Source organism: Telmatherina bonti (assembly GCF_933228915.1).
Source record: "Telmatherina bonti genome assembly, chromosome: 20".
In the NCBI taxonomy this organism is placed as follows: domain Eukaryota; kingdom Metazoa; phylum Chordata; class Actinopteri; order Atheriniformes; family Telmatherinidae; genus Telmatherina; species Telmatherina bonti.
The window spans coordinates 20,570,590-20,596,570 of NC_136618.1; the positions used below are offsets into that span (position 1 = coordinate 20,570,590).

The window sequence follows — 25,981 nt, forward strand, 5'->3', positions numbered from 1 at the left end:
GTCCCTATAACAGACACAAAGCGTTTATATCTCACTTCTTAAACTGTAATGAAACAAACTTGATAGATGAGCCTGATTATTAATAATTGAAATTATTTAATTGAAACTTTGATAAGAATATATTCCCATCCTTTTCACAGATGAAATATTGAGTCCAGACCTTATATCATAAAGTCATTTAACTGCTACTCTGTTACTCAGAGAACTTTCTTTTACTCAACTCTTCTCATATATTTTGACCAAATCAACTAGTCAGGTTTGGGTTAAGCTCAAATAAAGAGGTATGAATAACAATCAGATAAAAACTATGAAAAGCTTTTCTTTTTTGGTATGAGATTTTATTTTTCCATCACCAAATCACATTAGTTTCAGGCAGAACAGCACAGCACTTTAAAGTTGTTAGATATAACCATACAGCAGTGGTCCAATAAGAAATGTTTAGCATCTCTGCAATTGTACAGTAAGAGGCGCGAGAGAAAGTGATTCTCATTGATTAAAGCAGAGGGATGGGAAAACTTTTGTAATAACATTGTGTGCACGTATAAGTGCTACTTTTTCATCTCCAGGATTCCACTTCCGGGCCCGCGCCTCTTCGCACTGCAGATGTTACAAAACTGCACCCCAGGAATCTAAGACAGAAAAGAGGGAAAATGCAGAAAAGTCTTTGTAAACCAGTTAATGTTTGCTATTCATACATAGATGAACATTACACTGAAGAAATATGAGGTGCTGCGATGCAGACAATGGAGATGTGACTTACTGTTCCTTGAGATGGTAAGCATTCCTTGTGAAACATGTGTCTGCAGTGGAACACCACCACACTGAAGGGTTTGGCCATATCTGAAACACAAATATTGGCAAATAAGGACTGTGTTTAACTGTAACATTACAACAGCTGGATGCAACAACAAAAACCGCCCACCTGAGGGTAATATTGTAGCATGACATGACTCGCAAATGTTCCCCTCTGAAAGAATAACAGAACCAAGACATGTATTAGCTCAGTTAAGACATTAGGGGAAAAAAAAACAAAAAAAACAAGACATCTACGCACCATCAACTCGAACTCCTCTCATCTGCGTTCGATGCATCTTCTGGAGCAGAGATAGGGAGTCGGCCACCAGGATCTTTTTACATCCTTCTCTCAAAAGAATCTTACAGAGGAGAAAACAAAAATACATCAAATTCAAGCTCAAGTTATTCTTTTTGAAGATATTAGTTCTTTAAATTTAATCTTTCAAAACCTTTTGTTATCATTTCTAAATTTTATCCATGACTAATCTTTCCCTGGAATGGGTTCAACAAAATCTGTAAATTCATAAAAATAATTTAAATACACAGCTTTTCCTTAATGTTTTATGGTGTGTGAATGACGAATAAGAACACTTTTTTATTCAAATTTAACATAATTTAAAATCAAAACATTGACGTGTAAGTGTATAATTGGGGACTTGGAATATAAAGAGTATTTTAAGTAATCAACTGTTGTACAATTCATTTATCAAGTTATATAATCCAGTACATGAAAAAAAAATCACTGGATTATATAACATGAAAATAAATTAAGCACTCAAATAGATAAAAATGAGCAAATAATGGTCCAAAATTATATCTGCAATAACTAGTAATCAAAATGTTTCAAGAAAAACATCTTCTGTATTTCATAAAATTAAGTCAAAACAGCTCTGATGCTGCAGTCTGCACAATCTGAGAGTAGATTAGTGTAAACAGGACCAACAAAGTAGATAAACTAAATCAATACTGTAGGGATTTAAAACATACAGCGTCTGTGAGAATTTTAAAAAACAATAATGACTATAAATTGCAACGCAATCTAGTAAAAAATGAGGTACAATATTTCCTAAAATAGTGTAAACTAGTTGAAAGTTTTAACATTCTTTTGATTATGATTATGGTTTTAGCATTTTTAGCATGATTATTAGTTGGATCAATTATCAAGTTTAAGTTATTTTTTGTAATTTAGCAATAATAAACAAAAATACGTTATTCTAAAAAAAAAAAAAAAAAAAAAAAAAAAAAAAAAAAAAAAAAAACAAAACCAAAACACTGACCTGTAGATTGTAGTCATGAAGGATTTTCACGAGTGAATCTCTGAGGTTGGGGATCTCCATGCCCTCCTTTATGCGATGGATGAGCAGAATGGGATCAACGTGAGTGCCAATATTATTGAGGAGACCAGTGATGAAGGCTAGAATTGGTATCAAAGCAAAATGTCAAAGAGACAAGTCGTAAAGACATAGTTTTAGATAGTAACACAGCTTGGTTGTAAGTGAATTAGCAGAAGATGAAGAATCATACGTGGCTTGTCGATGGAATAGGAGATGAGGTCCTCCCACAGCTCTACATCATCCTGCTCTTTAGCAAACTCTATGGCTTTGTCCACGTCCTCAAGCTCCTCCATGATCATCTGCAGGGCTTTTCTGCAGTTCCCCATCCTACCTGGGAGCAACAATAATGGTTAATTATTGTCTAGTAATGTCTAATAAAGGACATCTTCCTAAATAAACACTTACTAAGAAGGAAGACGGTTTCCTCCACAAAGTTCCTCTGCTGGCAAATCTCAAGAGCCTGATGACAAAACAAAGGAAGTAAGAGGAAAGGACAGATGTTTTGAAAATGTTTCTGATTTTAAAGGCACACCAAGATGCCACATACCTTTTCTAAAGGGCAGTGTGTGCTATCCCTCAGGAAAGGCAGGAGGTTTGGACGGTCATATTCAGCATAGAGACCGATCTGCCTCTCGTGGTACTTTTGGCCTTTGTGATGATCCCGCTTGAAAAGTTTATGGAGATACTGAGGGGGAGAAAAGAATTATTAGAATTCTTTTAGGATCACGTTGGAGTTTAACCTAAAAGCCCAACCAATGAAAAAAATTATAAGTCGCATTTTTAATTTATGTCTTTTTTTCCCCTTTAACAAAATATTAATTAAAAATGTACTTACATTTTTTAGGGATATTTACCATTTATTACAATGTGATATGTCAAAGTTTTTATAGACAATGTCAACTTTATTTGTATAGCACATTTAAACAGCCACAGCATCCAAAGTTCTTTACATAATCAAAGATAAAGAAAGTAAAGAAAAAATAAACCATAAAAACACAAGGACAACACCCGTACACACCACATAAAAATAATTCTGTGACCATGATCAGCCAAAAGCCAGTGTAATCTAGTGTAATCTTCTGCTTTCTGGTGTGCATGAATGGAAAGAAAACAAATAGCATAGTGTGTTACACAAGATTTTTGTGCAACGTTTGTACCGTAAAGTGTTGCCAAACGTCTCAGAATCTATATGTAGCACATATGTCACGCTGGGTTCTGATAGGTTAAACTGTGAAATTCGGATGAAAACTCAACTCACCACATGCAGCAGCTCGGGCCTGTTTGACAGTTCTTCAACTACTCTGTCTATCTGTTAGAAGAGGAAACAAGGCATCCACGGAGTGAAAAAACATTTTTTTTTATTAAAACAAAGGTGAAGGTATTTGGGGGAAAAAAAATTAGCTTACTCACAGATATTTTATCTTCATTATCCAGAAGCATGTCAACAGCTTTCTATCGACATGAAAAGGACATTATATCACTTAAATGGACTAAACAGGAAATGAGTGAGCTGAAGTCAGATACAGATGACTATGCCTTCAGTGAATTACCTCTTTGTCAAAGTCCATGAGCAGCACGATTTTGTCCTCTATGGAGGAGAAAAGGTTGTGTTTGTGGATCAGCTGGTAAACATCTTTGTGCCGCAGTCTCAGGTAGATTTCTAAAGCTCTGTCGTACCGTTGGTCATATGTGTACCTGAGACATTATTAAAAGATGGGTGAGTTATTTAATAGCAAGAAAATCAAAGCTGTATTTAAAATGATGCAACTCTTGTGTTGATATCACTCACAGCTCAGCCAGGGTTGTGAGGAGAGTGCTGTTGGTAGGATCTCTCTTCAGGTGATCGGTGACGGCCTGAACAATGGCCATATTATTGTAAAGCTCTCCTGGCCATTCACGGATCAGTGTGGCAAAACCCTTAGGGGAGAGAAAGGAAGAGGGGCGGGCAATCATCAGCTGATGGCTTACTGCATTACTGGGTTTGTCAGAGCAAGTACTGACATAGAGATTTAAAAAAAAAAAAAAAAAAAAAATACCTCGTAGTCAGTTTTTAGAAATTCATGCAAGATCATTTCATAGATGGCTGGTCTGAGACGCAGATCTCCTCTTGGCAAATACTGACTGATGGCCTGAAATTGCAGAGAGGCGGTAAAATGTAAAGACTGATACTGAACAAAAGGCAGAAAAAATGTGCCAGATTTCATTTATATTCATCATCATAAACACTTTAATATTTGCCAAAGCAGACCAACCTTCAGCTGCCCGATTGTCTTGAACCTGTATACTTCATTCTCCCACAGCTCCATGTTTTTCCCAAGAACCTTTTGACACTTCCTGGAGTCAAAAATCAAAAGCAAAAGAAACTTAAATAATACAAAAAACAAACAAAAGATTCTACTAATTCATTTTGGTAGCCATGGAGATGTTTGTTGCCATTAGTTACAGCAGCATCAGTCCTCCAGCACAAACATCATTCAGTGACTTCAGACTTTTCTATATTTCTGCATAATATTAAACAAAAAGCCACAAACGTTTTAAAGGAGATAAAACAATAAAAATAAATAGATAACATGTTATTCAACATGAGAATGGCAAAAGTATGTTAACCTTTGATTTGAGGATTATGTGTGACCCTCTTGAGCTGCAGTAACTATCACAAAACAGTTTAAATACTGTTCAGTTTTTCACATCGACACTGGAGAACTCATTATTAATCAGTAGAACAATTCCAACTCTGGGATGTTCACATGGCTCACTTCATGTCTTGTGCCCTCACAGACAAATGCAGACCTCTCCCATTGCAGTCAACCACACCTGGGGAGACTAACTGTGGTGCTGATTTTCCTCCATTTGTTCACATTTAATCAGCAGATCAGTGGATCAGATGGTTTGGTAACATTTACGCAGCTTAATGAATCTTACAAGTTCTTTTTCTGAGGTCCTCAGAAATCTTTTGATATGCATTCCAACAAAATGTTATGAAGATTTTGATCATATCAGACATCTAAATACACTTAACTGTGACCCTTAAAACAGAAAACATCTGAATTTTATATCACCTTGCACCATATAATTTTCCATCCATCCATTTTCTTAACCAATTGTTCCAATTAAGGATGACAGGAAAGCTGGAGCCTATCCCAGGAATCATTGTGCAAGAGGTGGGTAACACCCTGAACAGGTCGCCCGTCCATAACAGGGTCAACACAGTGAGACAAACAACCATTCATGCCGACAATCACTCCAAGGGTAATTTAGAGTAACCAATTAACCTAACATGCAGGTCTTTAGACGGTGGGAGGAAGCCGGAGTACTCGGAGAGAACCCATGCATACACGGGGAGAACATGCAAACTCCACACAGAAAGGCCACTGTAGCCCCCAGCTTAGGCTCAAACCAACAACCTTCATGCTGTGAAGCCATAATGCTAACCAGTACACAACTGTGCAGCCCATATCATTTTCACTAATAATAAAAAACTTAAAAAGAAAATAAAAGATTTGTTACATTGTTTAATTGGGAGTTAAGGTTCAAATTTTAGAGTTTTACTCAAAAGATTTCCAGAGGATTATGGAAAATTAGAAAAGGTTTATGGACTTTCAATCACAATCTAACTTTACAAAGTAAAAATGTAGAAGTCTATAATCTACATTATATTAATTGAAAAGAATTCAATTGTCATCAATACAAATGTTCCTTTTCTTTCTACAAATTCATCTATAATTTGAATATAGAACAAAGCTTCTGGAGGTATCAGAAATTAAATCTTATCTATCTTACATATCTCACACATCTGCAGCACGCCAGACCCACCTTGCTGCACTGTCATAGTCGCCCTTCTCCACCAAATGATTGATGTAAGCCATTCCAATTTCCCGAACATTGTGTCTCTTAATGTTTTTGAAGCTGATCTCTGCAGCCATCAGTGCTTCCTGTTAAAAGTTACAGGACACTAAATTAAACTCTAACATTGCAGACTTTAACCTTTAGTAATTTTCATGAAAGTTCAACAACACAAACCTCATATTTCTTCTTTTCAAGCAGCCAATCAATATGGTCATCCTGGTCTCGCTCCTTGGCCACAACGATGTCTTTGGGACTGATGATGTAGAAGAGCGACTCTCCCTCTGAATGCTCTGTTAATGAAAATACATTTATGGCTCTGCGTACTGCACATTACAGCTGACATTTGAGTGGATGCATAATGAAATCAAACCGCAGTAAAAGACGGCGTGACATTTCTGTGTGGCCGGTTTTTATGTTCTCACCGAGGCGATAGTCTCTACACTCATTGTTCTGGAAGTTGCGGACAGTCAGAGCATCTGAGGAGATCTCCTCGCAGCTCTCGGGGAGAGGCTGGATGATGTCCAAGCGAGGTCGGGCACGAAACTCCTCATCCTGAGCACACGCAGGATAAGTACCATGCAATTCTGAAACTTTATGTCCTTTCAATATACATGATTAGATAGTCAGAGATACCATTTGATCAGAGTTCTCCTTCACAAAGTACAGCGTGACCAGCTGATCTGCCAGCGGTGCCAGACCACAGATGAAAAACTCAGTCTCAAATGCAGACACTGAAAGAATCAGAGTATTTTACATGTTAAGGAATGTGAGTGGGGCTATGGAGACATCTGAAGTGGGGTGTCAAACTTCATTTAGTTTTACTATAAACAGGCTGGTCTAACTTTGTGGTGTCACGAAAGTGACACAGACTACTACATGCTACCAGGATAGCAGTGTGCCTCTCCAGTTTAAATAATCTCTTAAGACAATTTTCAACTCCTCTTCTTGCACCTCTAATTTTGTGCACAGTCACAGAAACAAACTGAAAGATAATAAGCTTTTCTTTCATGGGTCGTAAGCGCTTTTCTTTACTTGTAAGTCTCTTTGGATCAAAGCATCTGAATATAAATGTATTTTTGACAATAAGCCCGACAGCCCGGTAGAGAGCAGTGATGTGTTGTTCTGGCATTAATGTCACTTACCAAATGTCATAAATCCCTGCACTTATGTCACATTTGGAACAGATGTAACAGTGAATATGGATGGATAAATCTAAATATTTTCAGGATAAAATGACTGTAACCTTCATGAGTGGAGTGTTTTATACCTATTTCCACATAGCGGCTTGGTAGATCTCTCATTTCAGTGGGATTTCGCTCTTTCACAACACAAATCTGAAGAAAATAGAAAGATTACAGTTATGAACTTCAGTACACAGTGCTTTTAAAACCTGATGAAATAAACAAGAAACAAACCTTGATAGAAGTACCCCAACCAACAATGAGAGTGCTGTTGTCTTTCCAGCACAGACTGCATGGATACATGTCAGGCCTCAGACTCACGTTGTCCCTCAACACATTGGTGATCCGCTGCTTTGTGCTGATGTCGTAGATTTTCACTCCCTAAAAGAAACGGAGCATCATAACATAAGAGTTTGAACATCCGATGATAGACATGCAATGAAACTTTACTTTTAGGAAGCAGCCACTCACCAAGTTGTTGGCCCATGCGATCAGATTAGCTCTCCACTGGACATTAGTGATTGTGCCTTCGCCTTCATGCAGAGCTAAAGTCTTCCACCGATTCATCCAGTTTCTTTCATACAAAAGCAGCTTGAGGGAAGAAATCAGGATGACATTAAACACTCAAGAGTAGACAGCATGTGTGCAGTAGTGCAGTCTGACCTACAGAGGGCAGTAGATGAACATCATATTGCTTTATAACTCAGCAGTGGGTGACAGTCTGCTAAGTAGCTGAAAAGCCTTATAATGTACAATTTAAGTTCAAGTACGAATAATGAAGTAAAACCTGCATTTCCTTCTCATGTGTAGACTTAATTCCACTTCAGAGCATTTTGGCTCCAAGAAAATTAAGACAAATTGTTCATTTGACTCCACCAGAGCAAGAAAAGCTTGATATTAGCTTCATGTTCACTGGCGGAGGAAGAAGTCATTTTAAAGATACACATGGCCAACAAAAATCTGCAAGTAGGAGATGATGTGGAAGCCATAAAGAAAGTGTTAAAGGCATGATTTCACATCTCTCATCACGATGGCTACTGCTTCTTTAGGCTGCACACCATTTATTGCAAAAATTGAGGTTTGGAAGTATGGGAGGGAGCATATTTTTAAAGTTGTGTTCATTATGTTTTCAGGCCATGTTTCACTGAATTGTCTTCTTCCAGGGGTGTGGTAAGGGCTTTGAGGGCTGCATGTGGCTTGTGTTTTCAACCACAATGTAGTGTGTGGAATTGATGGTCACACTATGACTTCATCTATTGCAGCTCTGCTACCACATTCCTGACATTGTTACTGTCCTTACTGTATAAAGTTGTACAAAAAGCCCCCTAAAAGTGCATAATATTACCAAGGAGGCTTGGAGAAAGCTCTTTAATTCAGCAGTTGGGCTATGTTAATAAACAGTTTGCTCTACAAAGAGATGATATGACAAAAGAACTAGGGAGACAAAATTGAATTTCCTTTGACAGGATGTGGCTCCCGTTGAGGCTTATTGATTTTCATCACAGGCACCTTGTGGAGGCCTTCACAACATGGAACTGAGAGGAATCAGTGCCAATTGAAAGAAAATGGCAAAGTAACACTAATAATGGAGTTTCATGGAGAAAGTTTTTCCTTACAGGGCTTTGTAAATGTCAGCATCGCTTATTTATAGACGCTTGTGCAATGACGCCACATCAGCACAGTTTATACTATCGTAGCTGGTTTGTTAAATTGGCCGCTTGTCTTATTTCTGAAGGAGAAATAAGATAAGTCTCATTTCTAAATTCTTTTCACCTTATACATGTCTCCCAAAGAGATAACCGTATGCAGCTGAACTCCTAAGACTATGCACCCTCTTTATAATGACGTCTATCTGCTGCACTTGTAAAGCGCTGCCTTTGAAACACTGTTGAGAGAATAGCACTTTGTGAAAATGGGCAGCTCTGCCGAGGGCACTCCAGCAAAGAGACAGAAAAGTAAGAGGCTTTCACACCAGACAAAGGACTGGGCTTCGCCTTCATCCAAGCCAAAGTGACTCGGTTTTCGCAGGAATCGGGTTCACCCCGACACAACCAGAATGAATTATTGCCGCAGAAAATTTTTATAAAATTCCAAAAAGTGTTTGTAATGACTGTGCTGGGAGTAAGTATTGTTCTCACCTACCTTGTTGCCCCCTGTGACAAACTGTTTGTAGTTTGATCTGCTGAACTGGGGATGCAATGCAACCACCTGCAAAAAGGCTTTTATTTAGAAGCTGCTGCTTAACTAAAACCATTTTTATTTTATATGTTTTTATATTCCATATGAAATAAAACACTAAGTTTGCATTGGAAAAAAACACAACTTACCTTTATGGGGCAGTCGAAGTTAGCATGGAAGCCCTCTCTCGTGTAGAGACCAAATACTTGAACCTGAAACAGATGAAGCAGCAGAACACCAACCACAAGGTGAATAACTCAAAATTTCTCCTTTAATTGCTGCCTCTGCAACTGTCTGAGGCCGGCGGGGGGACGTGTGGTCAGTAAAGACTTTGATTGGCCCTACTTCTCCGCTGGGCTACCAATTAGTGGGCAAGTTGATTCTTTGAAGCCTGTGGGGTTTAGAACAAAAGTCCTAATCTTGGACTTGACCACAGCTTCAGTTTTGATACTGTAAATTTTAATGCGCCATTACAGGACGTGACAGCCACTTTTCCTTTATCTGAAGGTCCCGAAAAAGAGATATGTTTTCAAGATGCTATCTCTTTTCTTGAACTGCATCAGTGATTAAGGATTAACAGCAGACTGAATTGATGGGGGCAAACAATTGCTGTAACATTGATTTTAATTGTCTGCTCCACTTTTTGTGCGACAAGATCTTGTTTTTGCCACCAGAGTGCTGGAAGTAGGGGGAGGGCCATATCAGAAAGCATATCTTGACTGCAAAATCCATGAAGGATGGTGGTAATGATGAGAAGAGACAAGATAACAGCAAGAACATGGAGAGGGTATCCATAGAGCGGCAGATGGCTGACTGACAGCTCAACAGATGTGAGTACAATTCTTTCCTCTACTCGTCAAAATTTGTTATGAGTTTTTTTAGAAATTCCAACATCTTGGAATTTTTGGGGGGTTTTTGTGTCGATATGGTGAAGATAAAAACTTCAGGTAAATTCTCTGAATGTGGAAAGAGTTCCTTCTAAAAATTCTTTCGCAAAAGCTTCAACTTCCAAATCATTAGCATAAAGTTTGATAAGGTGAGTTTGTATGAATTATGAAAGATGGAAAACACTGATTGGCGATTCTTAGCTGTGGGCCCAAGGATCAGTAACCAGCGGTGATGAGTAGACAGATCTCACCTTCCCATCCTCGGAGCAGATGCCCACATGCTCTCCACTTTCATCCAGACTGATCTGGTTGATCTTCACTGAACTCTGCAGAGACAGAATACACCAGCTTTTTTTTTTTTTTTAATAAGAGATGAGGGGAAGTGTGGGGAGTGGGTATATATCATTGTGACTGACCAAATGTAGCAAGCTGACATTTTAACCTAACTAAGTGAAATGCCAGGAAAAGATAAAAGAAGTAAAAAAGAATGTGATTTGTTAATGGCTGCATGACCCTATACATGTCTGTCAATGCAAAGAGTGTACAATTTCACTGACAATGTTAAGGGTCCTTTACTGGTGATGCTTTTGCTTTTAAATAAAAAAACAAAAAAAACAAAAAAAAAAAAACATCCTGACCTGTATACAATACCTGCTTGCATTATGCACTGGCACCTCAAGCAGCATTTTTCACCTATTCACAATTACTTTATTTTCAACAAACCCTGACCATCACTCTCTGGAACAATGCCACAAATCGAAAAGCCAGATCACAGCGGCATCATCTTCCATGGTTCTTTCACGCAATGACCAATAACTGGCAATAAGCTACTTAAGTAAGGAGTTGAATTAACAAGCTCAGCAAGAAAGATAATGTTAAAGGCACCAGTGTAAGAACAGTGATATATGCAACTTAAAACTGTTCCTTTGTGCTGTGAGCCCCTGATGACTAATTTTTGACTTTCAAATGAATATATTAGAGTTGATCCCCTACAGAAAATGTGAAGTTAAACATAAGGATGAAGCCAAACCATTAATGAATCAGTTATTAAAACTAATTTCCAATTATAAATTTGGCAAATGCATTATTTGGTTGAAAGCTTACCGGTACTTCAGTGCACTCTGTAAAATCCCACAATGCCTCATATTGCCTACCCCTTGCAATCTAAAAGTACTGTTTGTTGGTGCTTTTTTGTTGCACGGGTAAAACATGAGTTATTTTGTTACACTTTAATGTTCATACAAAGGAAAAAAGCAAAGGAAAATTGTTTCTTGGTGGTTTTTTTTTTCCAATTCCTTGAGGCAATAATAGGAAGACTTATTTTCCATCCATCCATCCTCTATATACCCACTTAATCCAATTCAGGGTTGGTGGGGTGGGTGCACTATCCTAGCTGCTAGGGCAGGTAGGGCATTTGGGAAGGCCAATACAAAGACAAATGAGACAAACAACCATACAAGCTTACGTAAAACTAATAGAAAACAGGTTTAGGTGTCACTTATTTTTAAAAGTTTAAAAATAACACAACATAATGACATAACTTACTTGTATTAGGCCTTCATATCTAAACAGCATGACGTAGCCAAAGCTCAGAAAGACTCATTTGAAATGATTTTTCGAGAAATATTCTGTCACTGGTTAAAACCAGTGATTGAGACAACAAAACCAATTAAAAATAATTTTAGGCTACTTCCCATCCATGCTTGAAACAATATGAAAAATGCTTTGACATAGTATTCGGACCTTGAGGGGATAGTACTGGTAGGTTGTTATGAAGTGAAGCAGCTGGTTTCATGTAAGATGTGCAGGTTGATGAGAGAATCCATCTTGCTGAAGAAGCACTGCCTACCCTACGCTGAAAAATAAAGCTAATCTGCAATGGTAGAAAAAACTGCAGTTCCTCCACTGGCCACTTGGATTAGAAAAGTAAGGTAATTAGTGAAAATCACAATTTTAAAGTTCTTAACTTCAGAACATGAATAAATGTGTTTCTTGGTTGTTTTTAATATATTAAAGCACGTTGTGCTACTTCAGGTGTGAAAAATGCAATACAAAAAATATTTGATTTAATTTGAACAGGGTTGTATTTGTTCATATTGTGTACCATATATACAGATTTTATATGAATTTCTCATATGGCAGATTTAAAATGAGCCCTAAAAATATGTGTTTCTGACTTGTGATGGCACAGTGGCATTTCTGTACATTCCTGAGCCATTATTGTCAAGCTGCATTCCAAAGCTGAGAAACTTGATAAGATTAGCTTCTGTTAGTCACATAACAAGGAACAAGTTTTGCTTTACGTATACATATAAGTTAGTAACAGAATTTATAGGAGTTCACTAACACTATTCATTTATTTCACTTATATAAATATATTTATATACTTTTTCTAAGCACAGCCGAGGTGTTGAGGGAATCCATTTTGGTGACCTCAGGATTGGGTCTCTGCTTTTTGCGGATGACGTGGTCCTGTGCTTCATCTGAACATGATCGCCAGCTCTCACTTGAGCAATTTGCAGCCGAGTGTGAAGCGGCTGGAATGAGAATCAGCACCTCCAAATCTGAGACCATGGTCTTCAGCCAGAGTAGGGTGGATTGCCCTCTCCGGGTCGGGAGTGAGGTTCTGCTTCAAGTGGAGTGGTTTAAACATCTCGGGGGTTTTGTTCATGAGTGAAGAAAGAGTGGAGCGTGAGATCAACAGGCGGATTGGTGTGGTGTCTGCACTAATGCGGACTCTGCGCCGATCTGTCGTGGCGAAGAAGGAGCTGAGCCAGAAGGCAAAGTTCTCGATTTACCAGTCAATTTATGTTCCTACCCTCACCTATGGTCATGAGCTGTGGGTTGTGACTGAAAGAACGTGATCTCGTATACAGGTGGCTGAAATGAGTTTTCTCCGCAGGGTGGGCGGGCTCTCCCTTAGAGATAGGGTGAGGAGCTCGGTCATTTGGGAGAGGCTAAGAGTAGAGCCGCTGCTCCTCCGCATTGAGAGGAGCCAGTTGAGGTGGCTCAGGCATCTGGTCAGGATGCCTCCTGGACGCCTCCCTGATGAGATGTTCCCGGCACGTCCCAGCGAGAGGACACTCCGGGGGTGACCCAAGACACGCTGGAGGGATTATATCTCTCGGCTGGCCTGGGAGCACCTTGGGATCCCCCCCGTAGAGTTGGCAAATCTGGTGAGAGGGAAGTCCGGGCTTTCCTGCTCAGGCTGCTGTGGCAAGCGGCAGAAAATGGATGGATGGATGGATAAATATATTTATTAAAGGGATGGGAGTTTAATGAATTAATTTCTATGAATTAATTACAGAAAAATTAACGCGTTAACAAAATTAATACATTTAATCACAGAACATTTGTCAGTGCCCAATTTCCTGGTACATCGATTAGACTGATGGACACAGTAGATCTTCAATAACAACTCAGCAACTTTGGCAAGATATTTAGCAATTTTTCAGACCTCTCTTGCTACTCTTGTTTAAGTTTTACTCTTTCCAGTTTTAGCCAGGAATATTTTCGATTTCTTTTTACGATTTTGAATTAAAATGCATTCAAATGTCTTTTCCAGACGCTACTAGAACTTCTGTTTACAATAGTATTGTGTGAGTATATCATTTGATTTGCTTCTGGCAACTTCTATTCAGGGGTTGGAAAATTTTAAGTGTCATTTTCTGTTGAATTTTGAAAAACCACTTATGATACTAGTTGTATTGAGCTATTTGAATAGTTTTTTGTTGGATTTGTTAGTTGAAAAAAGCTACCAGTTTGTACATTTTGCTAATAAACCTAATTTGCAGTGGCGGTTAAATTATTTTGACTGTATACTTCGTTAAACCTCTGCAGCGCCCCTGGGCCACATGTGCCTAGTTGGGTATATCTATGCAGGAGTTATTTGACACCAACCTCATCATCGAGGCATGTTAGTCCTTTTTGAGAGCTTAGACTTTGTACATTTTCTTTTGAAATAAAAATGTTTAAAATTTATTTAAAAGTGTAGTTCTGGTGTGGCTAACACAATAATTCTTTTTTTTTTTTTTTAGCGTGATGTAAAGCTTCTTAGTGATGGACAAAGGCTTCATCTAATGACCAGATCAGCACTTTATTAAAAGAGTTCACATTCAAACATCTATGTATGCCTACCAGGATGGCTTATGTTCTAAAGTTACTGACCAAACATACTTATTTTTGCAAACATGAAATCTCACTAGTTATAATTCTAATAATGGTTACAAGCAAGCTGTGTAGACTATTCACACAGAATGCAAAGTGATAAAATTATTATTAATATGCATGAAAAGTATATTGTTTATTATGTTAACCATTTTAAGTAACATGTTAAAAAGAATAAAGTGTATTAGCAATGTGTTCTTATGCTGAAGAAGTCCTTAAAGATTTCTTTTAAACATACTCACAATTTCAAACTTCTGTGTAACATTTCCTTGGATGTCCAGCAGGAAGACCTTTCCAAAATGTGTACCTAGAGCAAGAAACTGAAAAGAGACAAATTAAACCAGAAGATACTTGAACCCAATTCAAGATTTTAGGGGGGAAAAAAGGGAAAGAAAAAGAAAAAAAAACTTGTGTTCATAAAAGCTGTGGGAGAGGATAAAATATATGTCCTGAAGCTGCAGTGACATGGACAGACTGGGGATTGGGTGGGCTTGGAGGCAAAACTGTGAAATTGCAGGGGGTGGAAAAGCCCTATTTATTAAAGCAGACAGTGTGAAATAGTATTTTTTTTCCCCAAATTAAAATGCTGAAGCATAATAAATGCACTGTACATCTGACTTCTTCCCATGCTCCCCATGCAACCCAATCACCTTTTCTCCCAACACAGACTTATTATTTCCACGAGCAGCAACTAGTTTCTGTGTTTTGTGCTCCAGTAGAAGTGCATTTGTTTGTGTGTGTGCAGGAGTCCACAGGGACAAAAAAATTATAGAAACTAGGGGCTCCTGGCATTAGATTAAGTGTGTGTTCTTCCACCCTAGCCCCTGCTCCGTGCCCTCCTCCTAATCCCCCACCCTTCTAGACCAGCATGTGGATGTGCGGCGAGCCCACCATGCTTCAGTGCAGTCTATAATGAAATGCTTATATTTACAGGCACAGCTGAGCATGTCAGACAGAGCCCCTGCAATCTCCCCAAATAAAATAACCAAAAATAAATAAATAAAGGGTTCAACCTTGTGAGGCGGAGCGACTTTTAAAGGGATTTATCAGGATGGAATTGTTCAAATGAAATTCTGATTCAGACACTTAAAATATGAGGCAACATAAGGCAATATGTGCTGCTGGTGGCTTTAAGGTTGTGGGAGTTTGTCACAGCAGTGGGGGCTGGTGTGACCACACATGTAGCTGGATGGTTGAAGGTACATAAGCAAAGAAATCATAAGAGGAAGGGAAAAAAAAATAGTCAGATCAAATTTAGAATTTCTGTAAAAACAGTGTCTCGGTACGACATGGTGTCCATTTTGAGGCGAACAAAGAAAAGGGAGCCAAATCCTTAAAGAACAAATAAATAAATGAAAATCAATTGTAGTTAATAAAACATCAGGTGAGGAGATGTAACTGGGTATGACTTTTGGTCTGCTCAGGCGTGCAAGTGTGCTGCCGGTGCCACGACGATTAAGCATCACCTGCGAGTGGCCCTCTTAAAAATATCAACATTCAGCAAACAAGGGGAAAGGAGTGAAAAATAAGTAGGAGTGGGAATAGAAAGAGGAAAAGACAATGGTGCCTTTTGATGCACCTCCCTGAGAGGAAAAGCAAGGAAAGGTGAGAAAAGAATGGCCTGCCTTTGCAGATTGAGCAGAAGGGATGAAAAGACACTTTGAAGATGACATCTTTCAAATGTACATAAAGTAAAACCTCGTCTGGAGATGATTGGACTTGAAGCTGAAATGCCCTTGTGGGTGGTGGATTATCACCTTTACCTTGTCATGGACGGTCATACAGCTGGCTGCGTCGTTCTGGAGGATTTCTGTCACCCCATTGGAGAGCCTCTCGTACTTTAGTTTGGGCTCCTCCTCGCTGTCCTCCTCCTGTTTGAAAGAGCAAGATGGGCTCTCACTTGAACGCTTTCTTCAAGGTAGTCATTACAACAGTATCACTTCACAAAATTTCAGAAAGGCAGAGCGATGATCATCCATGCAGTGAGCTGGAATATGCAAAACTCTTCTTCAAGTATTCTGATGTATTCCAACCTGATCTTTCATAAAACTTGTATGAAGAGACTCTGCAAGAAGGTCATTTAACGACATACTATAATTCAAGCCATCCTGATTGCAAAGTCACCAAAGTCATTTTAGACTTTATTTACCTGTATGAAATCAGACTGAGGGAACAGAACGTCACACAATTAGCTGCAAAACATAAAAACCCAAGTTGGGCCAACTGGAATTGAAACTCAAAAGTCAAAGGAAATCCCACCAATTTAGAGGAGGAAGTGTGTGTGTGTGTGTGTGTGTGTGTGTGTGTGTGTGTGTGTGTGTTTTTTTTTTATGGATTTTTACCATTAATGGTAGTGGTCAAGGATGCTAATAGTGCCAATCCTAAATGAATAGAAAAACCTTCACATTTCCAGATTTCATATCTAATAATGCAGCTGCTGGTGTTTAAAGTTATTAATGTCATATCTGTATTTTCAGCCCTCTTTACTTATTATTCTTAAAAAAAAAAAAAAAAAAAAGATATTTAGTCAACAATTAATTTTCATCATGAGTTTGTGAAGCCCATGAGCAGCTCAATTAAGCCACATTTGTCTGCAAAAATGAGTTGACATAAAGACAAGCTGCAATTTTAATTTCATAAAGCTTCACGTAATTAACTGATGAACCCAACCTATCATGCTATATTTTTACAGTGTAAATTGAGAAAACTGTTTGCATCCGCAGCTATTTTCTCCTGCTTATTGTCTTTATTGTCCTCATTGTAGAGGTTGGTTCAATGAGAAAAGCAATTGACAAAGTTAATTCTAAACCCAAATGGCAGCAATCGCAGGGGAAAAAAGAAAAGAGGATGTAATTAGAAAAATCAAACCCAAAAAGTTAATAGGTGGGAACTAAGATTAAAATGATGGAAAACCAGATGAAAGAAAACACAGCAGACAAAAGAAATGGAAATGCTTTAACAACTACTTTTGTATTGCAACTGCAAGTCCTTGGAAAGTTTCTGACGGCCTTGTCTATAAAACCAGCTGTTTGTTGGAACTATTTCCACAGCATTTCTGTCTTCTATCGAGATGCCAAATTGACACCTCTAAAAAGCACAAAAACTTTTTATTAAATAAAAACTGCTTTTTATTACCTCCTGTATATTTGTTTAGCTGTTTTTATTTGCAATTAAAAAGGGATGAAAATGCAACTATTGGTAGTTTTTTTTTTTTTTTTTTAAGTGTATCTATGTTTCATTACCACCATAAATTTTCAATAGCTAATCATATCCAACCTCATCCACTTTTAATAGTTGATAGTAGTAATATACCGAGGATAAAATAATTAATGATTTGACAGCACAAGTGTGGTTTCACAAGATAATGTGGTTCGATGAATTTTAATTTGTATATTTTCAGTTTTACAGTTTATAGATGGAATATCTGATATGACACCAGTTTAATCTAAATGCTAACAAAATACACCCCTTCATGGATGCTGAAGATGCTGAAGCGTTGACCCTCCATCAGTAAAATGACTGAAAATGAATGACATTGTCAGTTCCTACCGTTTACTCCACTCACATACATATAAACGTCACCGCTGTATAACCAAGTACAGTTTTTTTTCCCATTCTTAGAAGAACTAACTAATATATGACAAATCTCTTTTGGGGAGCTAGTATGTACACATATACATGTGCTTTATGCACAAAAGCAAATTTCCATCACCTTGCATGCAATGGCTCATAAAATAATTTTCATCTTTTGCACATGCTGTTTATCCCCAGCGAAATACATGAATTTATTGTTTTCATAAAGCAAACTTAAGGTATTCTACTAAGTTACACTTTCCAGCATGAGTCAACATTTGCGGCCAGTCACAGCTTGAATATTACTCATAATTCGGTTTATAACCAATGCTGCACAGTCTGTGGCTGCCCAGAGGGTGCATCAACTCAAAACATTGTCTGCCATTATGTGCTACTGGGTTGGAGGTGGGGGACAATAGCGTGGAAAAAAAATGTTATTTTCAAAAACAATCCTTTCCCACTCAACAATGCCATATCTAGGCTATTTCCTGTGTATTCTGGTTGTGAGATTTCTGATGCGAGGGCATTTGTCACGGGTTTCAAAGGCGTATCAAACAACAAAGGCAAACTTCATCCCCACAGAGAAAATACCCATTTTAAAACTTTTGCTATCTCTTGTAAGTTGCTCTTTGTTTTGTCAACTACAGAAGCGGCCTTTATGCTGTAACCATTTATGCCATTTTCTTTGCCTATTGACAGCTTAAATGCAACAAGCTGAACCATTCAATGTGACTACATCAAGGATAACATTTTGCCTTAAGCACACACAGAAGACTACACCAGTCAAAGGCTTTTAGGATGAAAAATAGGGGAATGTCCCTTTCAACAGCAAAAAATAATACACCTTGCAAACTATTGCATCCATCTCAAACACAACATGTAACTTTTGTAAGTGGCCAATTAAAGACAAGAATTTCAGTAAATGAATGAAAAGATGAATGCTGCACATGTACAATACAATCAAATTAAAAAATTAATTATGCTTTAAAAGAATGATGGAACAAACTTTGTAAAAGTACTTGAGCTGTGTAATTCAACTTTCTTGGACACTTTGATGGTTTGTCTTAAAAAGTACACTTTGTGATTGGTTCTCTACTTAACTCCTTTTTGTTCTGTCAGCATTTAAAGGAGGCTTTGATTTATAATGTGTTTAATTTTATTTTTACCACATTATTTGCCAACAGCCAGCTTAGAATAGGCAGCCAGTCATTGTCGTAATAACACAGCCTTACATGCCGCATTCAAAGAGAAATAAGAAAAAGACCCTTTCCTTGTTATTTCTTTAATGACCTTAACCCCATTTTAATAAAGTTAGGATGACATATTTAAACACTTGGCTTTACCCACTCCAATTTCATTTTTATATGTTCTATTCTGGAAAAATAAATAAAAATTAGATAAATATTAAGTCAACATTACATATTGGTCAAATAATTACATAAAACATATGTTGGTGTTTGATACTTATTTCTGTGTCAATAGAGCAGAAATCATAATTAAAAGCGCTAAATTTAAGAATAAAGAACCCAGTAAACAAGTTAAGCTAAAATTTATAATCAATTGATATAATCAGACACTAAATAATCTTATAAATCAAGATGAAGCACACAAACTTCTGTAGCAATAGGAATTTCTTAAAAAGTGATTTAAAAACTGGAGGTAAAACGTGACACTGCTTTCCACAAAGAACATGGCTGCCTCTCTTCAACATAGATTATAATTAAACCAAAAGGCTATTGGAAAGATGTTCTCTAGACAAATGAGGCCAAAAGTTTTGGTTTAAATGAGAATCATTCCTTTTGGACAAAAGAAAAAACTGCATCCCAGTATAAGAATCTTCTTCATGAATGCTTTGGACATGTTTTGCTGCTGTTACAGCTGGTGTGGTGTTCAAACATAACAATGGACACCACACAAGGGGTGAGTTTTTTTTTAACCATTTCTTTTATTATAAATGTAGAAAAAATGAATAACAAAAATAAACCAAAAACAAAAGGGTTTTACTAAAAGGTAGAGCTGAAGGGAGGGATTAAAGGTTACCCAGGGGCCTTTATAGACACACTGTAGATTACAGGTGCTTCTCATTCAGATAATGCAACTGAAATTAATAACAGGAAGCACTACAGTCAAACAGGAAGTGCCATACAAAGTACCACCATAGAAAACCATGAGTTACAGAAAATGTCTAAATGAAAAAAAATGTCAGTACTAGGGATGGGGAATCTAAACAATAAAAACAAAAAAATCTGGATTCTTTTGCTTACAATTTTTAAATTAATATTTTTTGTATAATATTTTTATTTTTCAAATAAATAAAATAATCTTTTTTTTTTTGGTCATTTTTGTTGTTTTTATTGATCTCTTTACTTGTCTTCTTGAACATTATAGCAGCAGAATGATGATCTGGCTACTGTATTTTTTTTCCTAATTAAAAATAACAAAAATGATGAGCAAAAAAAGTTTTGTACATTTTGCAATTGAAATTAAATTGGCCTTAACCATTTTTCAGTTCTTTCTAGCTTATTAAAGAATGAAGTTACTTGAGACATTAGCACCTTTTGTTACGTAATTGTAATGATTATGAATCGATAATCTGTTTGAATTGTCACTCCAAAAATCAGAATCGAATTGAATCTTGTGTTGTTAGATTCGCATCCCCAGTCAAACCATCTGTTTTTGAACAGTATCTCAGGAGGACTTCGCAAGACAGCAACCCTTATCAATCCAGTCTTTTGAATTAAGATGGTTAAAAAACTCAGTGATGTTTTGAAACGGCAAAGACCTGACCTCAACTCAACAGAAACATTAATGAAGGATCTAAAATCAGAACTTTTTATTCAAATGGCCTTTGTCAATCTACTTTTTAGAGAAATTTAAAAAAAACAAACAAAAAAAAACAAAACCGCTAGCTGTACCACCCCGTCTTCTCCATAGACTGAGTCACATAACTGTAAAGTTATTCTTGCTTGGCTTTAGCACACCAGTAAGGTTGTAACAAATTTGTCGACAAAGTCGACAATAAAAATTCATCGACGCGACATTTCATTGTCAACGCATTGTGTTATAAACGCGCGTAAAGGCTTTACCAATAAAACACTGCGCCAGGTAACTTGACACCATATACCAACCACGGCTTCTCAGACAACGCCTGTCGTGGTGGTAATCCCAGGACTCGTTGGAAACCAGCAGTGAGGGATGTCGTCAAGCTGAAGGAGGAGTCCTATCGGACCTTCTTGGCCTGTGGGACACTGGAAGCAGCTGATGGGTACCGACAGGCTATGCGGCATGCGGCTTCGGCTGTTGCCAAGGCAAAAGCTCGGGCATGGGAGGAGTTCGGCGAGGCCATAGAGAAAGACTTCTGGACGGCTTCGAGGCGATTCTGGTCCACCATCCGGCGGCTCAGGAGGGGTGCTCCATTAACACTGTGTACAGTGGAGGTGGGGAGCTGCTGACCTCAACTCGGGACGTTGTGGGTCGGTGGGGGGAATACTTCGAAGACCTCCTCAATCCTACCAACACGTCTTCCGATGAGGAAGCAGAGCTGGGGTACTCAGGGGTGGACTTTCCCATCTCTGGGGCTGAAGTCGCTGAGGTGGTCAAAAAGCTCCTTGGCGGCAAGGCCCCGGGGTTGGATGAGATCCGCCCGGAGTTCCTTAAGCTCTGAATGCTGTGGGGCTGTCCTGGCTGACACACCTCTGCAGCATCGTGTGGGGACAGTGCCGCTGAATTGGCAGACTGGGGTGGTGGCCCCCCTTTTTAAGAAGGGGGACTGGAGGGTGTGTTCTAATTACAGGAGAATCGCACTCCTTAGCCTCCCTGGTAAGGTCTATTCAGGGGTCCTGGAGAGGAGGGTCCGCTGAATAATCGAATCTTGGATGGATGAGGAGCAGTGCGGTTTTCGTCCTGGTCGCGGAACAGTGGACCAGCTCTATACCCTCTTTGGGGTCCTGGAGGGGGCATGGGAGTTTGCCCAACCAGTCTACATGTGCTTTGTGGACCTGGAGAAGGCGTTCGACCGTGTCCCCCGGGGGCTCCTGTGGGGGGTACTCCGGGAGTATGGGGTACCGGACCCCCTTGTATGAGCTGTCCGGTCCCTGTATGACAGGTGTCAGAGCTTGGTCCGCATTGCTGGTGGTAAGTCGGATTCGTTTCCGATGAGGGTTGGACTCCGCAAGGCAGCCCTTTATCTCCCATTCTGTTCATAACTTATATGGACAGAATTTCTAGGCGCAGCCAAGGTGTTGAGGGGATCCGGCTTGGTGGCCTTAGGATATTTCCACATTCCGACGGATATCCATGCTCTCTTAGTACATCCTTCATGCACTCAGTTTGCCCCAGGGAATGTGAGGGTGTCACTCAAGCCCAATTCAACGTCTGTGCCAAAGGTGGTCGGCTCTTGTTCTTCCATTATTCTTGTGGCACTCTCTCTACCGTATTCCTCTTCATCTGATGAGCAGCGGCTTCTTAAGCTGTGTCTTGTCCGTGCTCTACGAGCTTACATTGCAAGGACACAGGGGCTCAGGAAGAGTGACCAGTTTTTTGTTTCCTGGGCTAAGGCCCATGTGGGCAGGCCCATCACAAATCAGTGGCTTTCCCGCTGGATTGTGGATGCCACTGGGGTAGCTTATAGGAGTTGTGATTTGCAGACACCTGTGGACCTGCATGCTCACTCCACTAGAGGCCTGGCTGCATCCTGGGCTCTCTTTAGAGGGATCTCCATGCAGGACATTTGTGCAGCCGCATGTTGGTCTTCACCCTTCACTTTTGTTCAGTTGTCAAACTGGACGTCTCTGCCTCCAGTGTGGCCCACTCAGTGTTGCATGGTGGACGCTCAGGGGAGCAGACAGCCACTCCTTGAGTTCTGGTGGTCACCTGAGATAAGCTGTCTGGCATTCCAGGAGTCTCCATATCCATTAGTGAGACATAGAAACAAATCCTATGAATGAGAACTTTAGGTTATTCACGTAACCCCGGCTCTCAGAGCATGAGTGAGATGTCTCACCAGACAGCCCTCCTTGCTGCACAAAGCGAGAGGAGGTGCTTATCTTGAATGGTGCTGCGTCGTAGCGCAGGCTACTTAAAGGTAGCGTGACGTGAGCTTCACAATTACCAGCCAATCAGGATTGGCGTAATGAGATAGATGCTTCTGAGGAACACGCAGGGAGGCGTATCCTATGGTGAGACATCTCACTCATGCTACTCTGAGAACCGGGGTTATGAGAGTAATCTAAAGTTTGCACTTCCAGAGTTGGAACAAAGAGTTCCAGTTTTGACAGTGATTCCCTGGTTATTTCTTCAGTGAGATGTAGAGAGCACAGGAAACGCATCACTGCTTTTGGCAGTAAACCCCAGAGAACCAGTGATGCATTGCTGTATGTTGAACACATAATCACCTATTTGCATCTACAAGGAGATAAATAATCCCTCTGTACTGCTATTCCTATTACTTATATTACTTATACATGAAGTACAAAATACTTAGTAACTATATACAAATAAAACAAGAACGCTTTCCGCCTTTCTTTAAATGTTACAACTTCCTAAGAGGAGTAAAGTATGTTCAACACAGCTTATTCTTGACAATGCATTTTACTTTCTGCTTCCTATGAAGAAAAAAGAATAACTTCCTGCCAGGCTGATGTGTAATGTTATGTTTTATTTAGCCCTTGTGTGATTCTCAGAAGCACAAGTGTACTGTAACATGCCAAAGTTCAGTCATAATATTGATGGATCTGGAAAGCTATCTGTAATTCATGAGTGTTTGACACCTCTGTAAACCTGACAAAGATCCTTCAGGGATCAAGCTGCGTTGATGCATTACAGTCCTTTCAGTAGGCACAGAGTCTTATTTGAGAAGTGGGGTGAGAAAAGAAAAAGAAAAGAAAAAACCCAAGCTTGACAGAATCATGAACACACCTGATACTGACAATACACTGTTGATTTCTACATTGGAAAACTGGTGCAACTGCATGACATTTTTGCCTTTGTTTTCTTTTGCCTCTTCATAAGCTTGCCTCCACACAAAATAGTTGTAACACTTCCCTTCCCTTGCTTCTTACTTTTAAGAAAGAAGAACAAAAATGATGTAATGTTTTGTTTCTTACCTCAGATTCATCTGTGAATTCTTCACTTGGTTTTCTTTCCTTAAAAAAGATAAATATATTCACTGAATTGCTGTTGAACAAAAAAAAATAGCAGATCCACCACACCAAGGTTAATCGTGGTTTGAGATATCAAGCTAGTACTAGTATAGATCATTTTATGCTACAATATTGCTTTAACAATTGAATACAATCAATTGCATTTCTTCAGTGGCATCCCAAATTGTTGTATTCTGTGCTAAAACGTCGTTACATAAAATATATATTAAATCGGCTTTAAATACGGTAAATATTTTTCACAAGTGCATTAGTAATTTATATGATACAGCTACATGAAAACATCCAAATTAGCCAGCTAGCTTTAGCATGACAAGCTTACCTGGACCTCTGCTTCCGCCATTGAGGTGAAGTAGTCTTATGTAGAAGAAATAATGATAACCATATCAATGCTGTTTACGAAAATAAGTGTATAATTTCCGGGAAAGTTAGCCTCCTATACAACCATCCACTAAACAGCAAAGTGGTCTTAGTTGTCGAAGCTGTTTCTTGTCATCAGTAAAATCACATGACTAGCGCTGCGCAGCGAGGGATTATGGGTATTGAAGTCTTTCAGCAACAAGTACGCGCTAAAAGAAAAAAAAAAAAAGGCACATGCACAGCAAGTGACAGTTTATCTTCGGGTTTCGTGGTTTAAAAGTAATTTTATTGTCCATATTTTCAACTCGCACGACTATTTTTTTTTTTTTTTTTTTTTAATGAAGAAATGACTTCAGTTGAAGTTTACAATCACTGCCATCTCTGGTATGTACAACCACAGATTATAGTTCCACAGCATCTTAATTGATTAAACTGTTTTAGCTTGTATAGTTTCCACAACCAGGAGCAGCCATGATATTCGAAATTTTACGAGGCCAACATCATTATTAATGATCTTATGTTTGTAGCTTGTTATTTTATTTCTACAGAAAAGTATACATGTTTCCCTTTAGTACAATAGCTGATTAACAGATTAGTGGGCTCTACAAGGTACAGGCCCAGGGACCTTTTAAAATATACCTCTTAAATTTGATATAAATTTTGGGAATGGTTGCAGTAGAGATGAAAAGTGACCATTTAGAGAAGATTTTAAAAAACAAAAAGAGGGGAAAAAAATTAATCAGTCCAGAAAGCATTAAAAACATGACCACAAATTGAAAAATAATGTTTTCTAAAAGAAAATAAGTTTAGATTTAGAGAGATAAATATTGATCTCAGAGGTGCATATAATGGCTATGAAAACATTGCAGAAAGGTCAGAATGTGAAACAAAAGGCCAAATCTAAATGCAATGATTGCTTCGTGCTACAGAATTGAGAACATGTAAAAATATTATCGCTGAGCTTGGAAACGACCACAAATTAGACCATAAACTGACTATAAAGTTAGTTATCAAAACTAGACAAGGAAAATGGGTTTAGAATGAAACTTAAGATTATGCAAAAGATCTGCAAAGTGCCAAGTAGAGACCATAAATTGACATCTGTATGATTTTTGGTTGCTCTATGTCTGTTAATCGGGATATTTTGGTGCTATGTGGGGTAAATGAATACTCAGAATGATCACTTCTATGAATTTTTACTTTCTTTTGTTTAGCTTTTTTTTTCCGGGGGAAAGCCTGTGTAATAACTTCCTCTGCTGATTTTAAATATATGGTAAGTACAATACAGAAATCCTTTTTGATTTGTTCATTAGCATGAAAATTATTAGCAAATCTTTCAATTCACTGTGCAGCATGACCACTTTATATTATTTAATCATTATTAGTTGTTAGCTGGCAGATCTGGTGTGAAAAGTATAAAATAATTCATTTAAAAATAGAGTAGTAGAGATACTGGTCACTTCCTGATTAAACATAGTTTCTTTCCTCCTCAAAAGAAAGAA

At 38.4% G+C, this 25,981-nt stretch overlaps 1 protein-coding gene across 3 annotated transcripts; it reads right to left on the minus strand.

The window, feature by feature from the left end:
* Positions 1-375: 375 nt before the first annotated feature.
* Positions 376-24,602, minus strand: vps41 (VPS41 subunit of HOPS complex). Of its 3 annotated transcripts, none has more exons than XM_079259410.1 (28): positions 24,442-24,602; positions 24,066-24,099; positions 16,152-16,259; positions 14,631-14,708; positions 10,473-10,547; positions 9,484-9,546; positions 9,299-9,364; positions 7,628-7,747; positions 7,391-7,537; positions 7,243-7,309; positions 6,609-6,706; positions 6,398-6,527; positions 6,150-6,265; positions 5,943-6,061; positions 4,382-4,463; positions 4,166-4,258; positions 3,919-4,046; positions 3,680-3,824; positions 3,540-3,581; positions 3,388-3,438; positions 2,677-2,814; positions 2,535-2,589; positions 2,320-2,460; positions 2,073-2,209; positions 1,055-1,154; positions 923-967; positions 761-840; positions 376-629 (listed from the first exon to the last, which is right to left on the minus strand). In XM_079259410.1, exons 3-28 carry the CDS (start codon positions 16,167-16,169, stop codon positions 549-551), a joined length of 2,415 nt encoding a protein of 804 aa, XP_079115536.1. In that variant the 5' UTR covers positions 16,170-16,259; positions 24,066-24,099; positions 24,442-24,602; the 3' UTR covers positions 376-548. The 3 variants fall into 3 exon arrangements, with proteins under 3 accessions (XP_079115536.1, XP_079115535.1, XP_079115537.1); XM_079259409.1 differs by having other exon boundaries at positions 24,066-24,104; XM_079259411.1 differs by lacking the exons at positions 14,631-14,708; positions 16,152-16,259; positions 24,066-24,099; positions 24,442-24,602 and adding an exon at positions 13,046-13,156.
* Between the last annotated feature and the right edge of the window lie 1,379 nt (positions 24,603-25,981).

Bases quoted from the DNA above. Each gene is read 5' to 3' on its own strand.
- vps41 (XM_079259409.1), bottom strand. From the start codon at position 24,462: ATGGCGGAAGCAGAGGTCCAG. The intron at 14,709-16,151 runs GTAAAGGTGATA...GTCTCTTTTCAG, and splicing joins GTATGACCGTCCATGACAAG to TTTCTTGCTCTAGGTACACA. The intron at 6,528-6,608 runs GTATCTCTGACT...GCGTGTGCTCAG, and splicing joins AGGAGAACTCTGATCAAATG to GATGAGGAGTTTCGTGCCCG.